Source organism: Neoarius graeffei, chromosome 15, assembly GCF_027579695.1.
Source record: "Neoarius graeffei isolate fNeoGra1 chromosome 15, fNeoGra1.pri, whole genome shotgun sequence".
Taxonomy (NCBI): Eukaryota; Metazoa; Chordata; class Actinopteri; order Siluriformes; family Ariidae; genus Neoarius; species Neoarius graeffei.
This window is the reverse complement of record NC_083583.1, coordinates 44,159,927-44,166,775: the sequence shown is the minus strand read 5'-3', so window position 1 is coordinate 44,166,775 and position 6,849 is coordinate 44,159,927. Positions and strand designations below refer to the sequence as shown.

At 39.3% G+C, this 6,849-nt stretch overlaps 1 protein-coding gene across 5 annotated transcripts; it reads right to left on the bottom strand.

The window, feature by feature from the left end:
- Positions 1-295: 295 nt before the first annotated feature.
- On the bottom strand, positions 296-6,393 carry fstl3 (follistatin-like 3 (secreted glycoprotein)). Of its 5 annotated transcripts, none has more exons than XM_060941396.1 (5): positions 6,166-6,389; positions 4,775-4,960; positions 2,251-2,466; positions 1,872-2,141; positions 296-1,750 (listed from the first exon to the last, which is right to left on the bottom strand). In XM_060941396.1, the coding sequence occupies exons 1-4, from the start codon at positions 6,239-6,241 to the stop codon at positions 1,903-1,905; spliced, it is 717 nt and encodes a 238-aa protein (XP_060797379.1). In that variant the 5' UTR covers positions 6,242-6,389; the 3' UTR covers positions 296-1,750; positions 1,872-1,902. The 5 variants fall into 5 exon arrangements, with proteins under 5 accessions (XP_060797379.1, XP_060797380.1, XP_060797381.1 ...); XM_060941397.1 differs by having other exon boundaries at positions 296-1,517; XM_060941398.1 differs by having other exon boundaries at positions 1,914-2,141.
- Positions 6,394-6,849: the final 456 nt, after the last annotated feature.

Below are 6,849 nucleotides of genomic sequence, written 5' to 3'. Positions count from 1 at the left end.
GTAAACGATGCGTTAACTCCCAGCTGGAGTACTGTGGCTTTCAGAAAGTGATGGACTATGGTGGATCCTGCCATGAAAACATTTCATTAGTAGTCGCTATTATGTTTGAGTGTCATTAGTCTCTGTGTCTATCAGTAGGGAAATTGAAAGTTGGCTGTAGTCACGCAAAAGTGCCATTGCATAGTCTTGGTTTCATACAAAACTTACTTAAACGTCACTGACAATTCTGAACTGTGAATGCGGATTACACATAAGTGAATCAAGAAATCTCTTTTAATCAGAGTTAAAATGTCAGTATTAAAATACAAAAATAAGTCGATACATTAAGAAATTTCACAGTAGATACACAAGGATTGCAAAAAGAAAAATATATTTACAAGGATATATATGTGGTTCATAAAAATTTGGTTTGTACACAACTTTTAATGAGTAGGCCAACATCACTGTCCTGTCATTTATTTCCAAAACATAACAGGTTACCATAATACTTATGTGGAGGTTCAGTAACATCATTTAAAAAAAAAATGGATTGCATTACAAAAATAATGCACTCAAGTACTTCACAAATGTGCACACTCACACAATAATAATGCCAGAACCATAAAAGAGTACAATGGACTGAACATTTTTTGGACTGACCCAGCCTTCTCATAAAAAAATACAATGCCATTAGATTGAAAAAAAATACAATGCCTGTAGTTGGTAGTTTCATTGCTCAGTGGGCAGCTTGTTTCAGGTTTCATGCCAAAGAAGCTTTCGTGCAAGTGGCATAGCATCAGGCTTAGAAGCTCTAGTTGTGTCTGCAAACTCTTTAACCTCCAGACATGAAGGAGCAGAACTCGAACAGCACATACACTCCAACTTTGGCTTTATTTCTGTAATAAATAGTCTCCAGAGTGTGTAATAATGCCGCCTCTCCTGGGGCATGGGTTTCTGAAAGAGGCGCATCTGGGTACATTTCTCGAAGAAATTTAGGGACAGCTTTGTAATAGAAATTTTAAACAATGCTATAATATGATTTATCTTTATAGTAAGCCACATAGCAAGGCATATCATTACATTAAAGTGTGACCTAATTTTTACATGAGTTAGTATTATACTCTAACTGGTCTGTACATGAAAACACAATAAATATCGATTTGAAAGCAGCCGATCTGGGAATATGCAGCTCAAATGAAAGGAACTATAAATAAAAAAATGTTTGGAGAAGCAGTTTTCTCCAATAAATAAGAGCAGTAATGTATTTACAATATGCACATGGTCAGGTCCAAATCGAACAACAGTTTATCTCTTCAAATCTTTCATTTGTTAAGCTACCATACCAGAGAGCAAGAGAGGTGCACATTACTCTTGAAGTATGTACTGCATGCATCTAGCACTTCATTTAACAGAATGGATGACTCTGCCAGGAGGTTACAACTTGCTCAAATAAACTGTGCTGTCATCAGATGTACAAGCTGGTCTCATGCAAAGCCAAGATCCCTAAAAGAGCGAATTCTCCTCACTACCTTCTTTACCTGAAAGACAGCAAAAAACAGAACACTGATTATTACAGTAATGCCAATTATTGAATTAAAACCATGCACAGAAGAAAACCTCTCATCTCGAGTTGCTCCATTGTAGAAGTAGAGTTTAGACCCAGGGGTGGAAGAGTATGACAAAGTCATGTACAGTCCAAGGATGCAATTATTTGTTTAGGGAAACTTCTGGAATTTCATTGCTCAGACATTCACAGATTGGTCTCAGGATTCTGTAGTTTGTCCAATAAAAACACAACACAACACAACTAAGAGTAAACAACTATGTTTACTCTTCATATGTAAAAAACCCTGTTTTAAATATCTTTGCACCCCTGATATGATCTGCTCTACCATATATGGAAGGTGTTTAATCCACAGGTGTTTAGTCCTTACTCCTGCAGTGGCCGTTATGGCGCACTCCTATGGAGCGGCCAAAGAAGCAGGTGGCACGACGCAAATGGCAGGCACTTGGGTAGGTGATGTTATCATTGCCGCAGATGGTCTGACCACTGAGCAGGGGCATTGGGCACTGAGCTGTGCGGCACATCACACAGTGGGCACTGTTGGTCTGGTCTGTCACGCAGGTGTGGGTGCCAGGGCACACCACATTAGAGCACGACTCTGAGAACAAACGTGATGAGTCCTGAGTTTAGTTTATTATAGACAATTCATTAAAAACCAGTTCAGTTAAAGACTCCAAAACCTAAGGGAAACATTCCAAACAACTCACTTTTGCACTCTCCTTGGTACATGATCTCAAGGTCAGGGTGGCCTCTGCAGCGGGCCATCAGGAGGGCACACTCGTCTTTATATGTGGTGCCATCGCTTCCACAGATGGCAAGCTTTCTGGAGATGTTGGAACAGTCTGGGGAGCAGATACACTGAGGACGACTACCCTTCATCCTACACACCTTCCCTGAGCCGCACTTCACCCCTTCACATGTCTCTGTGAGAAACAGGAAATTAAGATAGGAATTTTAAAAATCATTCCTTAGCCTTTCCTACAATATTAAAGCACTCAAAACTCAAAATCATCTATTAGATGGCATGACCATTTTGATAGAGTACAGCTGTGGATGATTCCATACAGACACCCTGAATTCAATTCCCCAAAACAATGTGTGCCCAAGATTCCCTCTTGTATGAACAGATTTCAGCTGGATACTGTAGATTTGTACTCAAGCCATGCTCCTGTAATCATAAAGACTCATCTCAGGACTCTTATTTGCAATATGCTCATACTTTCAACACTTAGCATTGTTCATCTTAATTCTTCTACATCTGTGAACTGTAATGATTTATAATCCAATTGTCCAGAGTCCCAAGGTTTCTTCCTCATGTTGCCTTTGGATTGCTTATTAGGGATCCAAATCCACATCCAGATTTCTAAAAAAAAAAAAAACTGCTTTGGGACAATGTATGTTCCTCAAACTGTTATACAAAAGAAATAATAATTCTTCCTGATCACATCATCATCTTAATGTCATCACAGTTGCTGTCACTGTAGTGCATATAGTTGGGAACACATAAAGCACCAATGTACTGTAGCTACAGCACAACATCTAACAATCTCACTCATGTCCTCTGTGAAATGAGTGTTGACACATTTCAAGGTCCTGAAATACCTGGCCATCAAAAACACTCTTTAATATCCTGTCTTCTGAGAAGTCACGAAATCACATACAGCACAACCAGATACAGCTGCCTACTCTGGAAATCCCAGCATTCCTTCTCTGCTTTGTTTAAGGCATGATCTCAGTTAGATTAGGCAACCATTCAGGAATTGGATGCTCCAGTGATCACCTCTGACATTATAATGTAAGGAAAAGTACAGATTAAGTTAGTCAGAAAGTATGAGGTGGACCATCTGGAATATATAGAAGAAAAGGTCCAGTAGTCCATACACTTTTATGGGAATGGAAGAGAAGAATTCTGGAACAGACAATAAAATCAACTTTCTCTTTTTCCTTTGCTTTTTTTTTTTGGATGTATCTAATGGCACTGATTGTGTTCTAGGTTTATGAGGACCAGACATCTTGAGCATGTGGCAGCCATTTCTCTCTGCGGTGAGCTGGAATTTGGTCATTTCTGCGGGAGGAAGGCAAAACAACACTGCTTTCCAATAAGCACTTGGAAAGAGTGAGAAGGAGAGAGAAGGGTAGAAGAAGTGAACTTATTATATCAAACACATTTCATTTAACTCATGAGCAGTACATGTACAGCTGCAGTTTGGCACCTGTTGATCTTCAGCATGGGCTATGAAGCAAAGTACATAATATCACTTTTTGTCTGTTTAAAAGATTTATTCCTAGGATAAAATTCCTGATAATCTTGGTGTCTTGGCAGTCCCTGAAGACACTTACAATGTCTTGAGTAACCTGCATACCTGGCCAAGGCTTACAATAGTGGACTGTACTCAAACAGCTGGATGGGGTTAGACAAGACATCTGGCTGAAATCCATAAGAAGCTTTTTTTTTTTTTAAATATGAGCAGGAACAAAATTTAAAGAGCCCAGTCAAGAGACCCAGATTCACCTTGGACCATGGTGTGTCTGAGGATGAAACACTGTCTACCACACTTCCCCCATAATCTTCTTTCCTTGAGTTCCCTCTTTCCACCATCACCATAGAAACACCTTGATCCATGATGACCTCTGAAACACTTACTGTTCCTTTACAGAGTTTAACGGACACACTGTTCCAGCCTTTCTAAGAAAATGGTTACTGGACTAATCTTCATGGTGTTATGTGGGATGAAAAACAAATCTTCCTTGTTACAGTTCATAGTTGTGCAGTGCCTGGTAAGCAAAGTCTGGCCCATCTCTTATGAAATTGTATTATACTTATTGGAACTTAGAAGAGGTTTAGGTGATGTAATTGAAAAAAAAAAAAAAATAAAAAATAAAATATATATATATATATATATATATATATATATATATATATATATATATATATATGTATGTATGTATGTGTGTGTGTGTCTGTGTGTGTGTGTGTGTAGTGTTCTTTAGACACAGTAGTGGCCCATGTTATGTATTACTGACTTGCGCTGTTAGGACCTTATTCTGCAAATGGTCAGCCATATATCTATTGACTTCTGTCTCAGCTGTAAGTGACTTTGGATTTAAAAAATGTCTGCCAATCGAATGAATGTAAATTTAGACATCTAACAGGTGAGAAATAAAACCATACAAGGTCACATCCTCACAAGAGTAAATACATTTCAGGGATTTATGTGAAAATGTATGTACCTTTGCAGGGTTTGCAGGACACGATGCCCAGGAAGCCCAGCAGACTGACCTCGTTGATGGGGAGGCTGGTGTTGGACCAGGCCGTGTCCAAACGGCCTCCAGCACAGCACTCCTCCTTGCTCACACCACGCATAAGCACCATGTCACAGCGCTGCTCTTGGCCCTGCTGCAGCCAGCACATGCCCGCTGTATGCACACACAAGGAGACAGAGAGAGACATTTATACTGTCACTTCATGCTTCTATGCACTGCTCATTTTCGACTCTGCAGTTAATTTACCATTGCCAACATTACGATATAACACAGTCCACAGAACTGGTCTGAATGAGTGGAAAATTTTGCACACCCTTATGCAAAATGTAAGACAGATGTTCCTTCATTATCACAAATAACAAAATGGTCAAATCATCTGTGTTGTATTAATAGAGAAAACGATGCTATCAGTTCAAGCATTTGCATTTCCCATTCGGAATGTGATATAAATATTCTCGATTAACCTGTCTCCTCCTACAAGTTTGCCTTCATAAATGCTTCTAACATTTTGGGGTATCCTATGAGCAGCATTTGGATCCTTTCACTTGTAATAATACCTCCTGACATATCTGTTATAACTGCGTGATTGCTTGGCCAGTTTTTGCCCATTCTTTCTGAGAATAACTCTGCCTTCTTCAAATCAGGTCTGGAGAGCTGGAGGGTTTTGGTAAAAATCTTTTCAAACTATTTTCTACTGAGTTTGCCAAATATTTCAGAGAGTTGCTCTCTTCAAATGTGTGTCGATAACTTGTAAAACAGATGCAAGAATCAGAAAGGATGCAAAATATTGTACCAAACTGAAGTCAGGCCCTTCAAATGATGCATTTGGATTCATAATGAGTTATGAAATATTTTGCCATTTAGAAAACTGCATATGAAGCCTACTTGTTCAGAAGTAAGGTTTCTTATACAATGAGGTTGATTACAGTGCTTATAGTATATTGCCTCACAAGTACACTTCAAATACCACCTGATAATCCTTATACAACCTTATAAAAACCATGGCATTTATGAACATTTATTTGTTGGCTATGCTTCAGAGTCATCTTATGAAAAGAACAAAATGAACCGTCCTTCAGGGCACAAATAAACACAATAAAAGTCAAAACAATACTTTTAGAGTTCAGTATTTTTTGGTGATAAATGTAAAAATGAGAAAACACCTAACAGGGTTGTTCTCCTTGCACCTGACAGGTGGGTCTATCTCTCAGAACAGTATATTGTTTTCAGTACACTGTGTTCTCGATTCCTTATATAAATCATCACTGGATGAATGGAAGGTAAATGACTTGATTTCACTTACATTATCCCTAACAAAAATATTCCTGACCATAAAAACTGAAGTCTCCTAAACTTACCGTTGGCTTGGTGCTTTGCAAGAGTCCCACACAGCGAGATGAGCACCACACAATGGACCACTGAAAACAAGCTCATGGTGATGAGAAGTTACCTCAAACACTTCACACACACACAGATGTTTCGAGCAATGAGACTCCCTCTCAAATATTTACACAGATAAAGGGGGGTCTGGCCGAAGCGCTGCCCCCGTTTACGTGAATGGTTTGGGCTGGGAGTGAGAGGCTGATGGTGGCCCGCCTCCATATAAATACTTTAGCTTTGAGTGAGTGAGTGAGAGAGACAGGCAGGACGGGCGATGGTTGTTGGGTTTTTTTTTTGTTTTGTTTTTTTAAACCTCACTGTTCATGTAACTTCTCGGATATGAGGCAGAAAACTCCCACGCACTGAATCTCATTCACGCCGAAGTTAATGAAAACAGCATGTTAGATGATACAAGCAGTTTCGAAAATATAACGCAGAAAAACCGGCAGGAGTTGAGTCTAAAGCGAGCCTACTTGGTCTGAATTCCACAACTCCCACGGTGTAAACATTCACCTCAGCTGCTGAAACCAGATAAAAGTGCAGCCCAGCCAAGAAACTCACTCTCATATGATTTAAATTAACGTAGGCTCCATCCTCATCCAATAAACTTTTAAATAAGTGTCTGGCGAAACAGCTCAAAGCTCTCCTGACAGCTTTTTGTA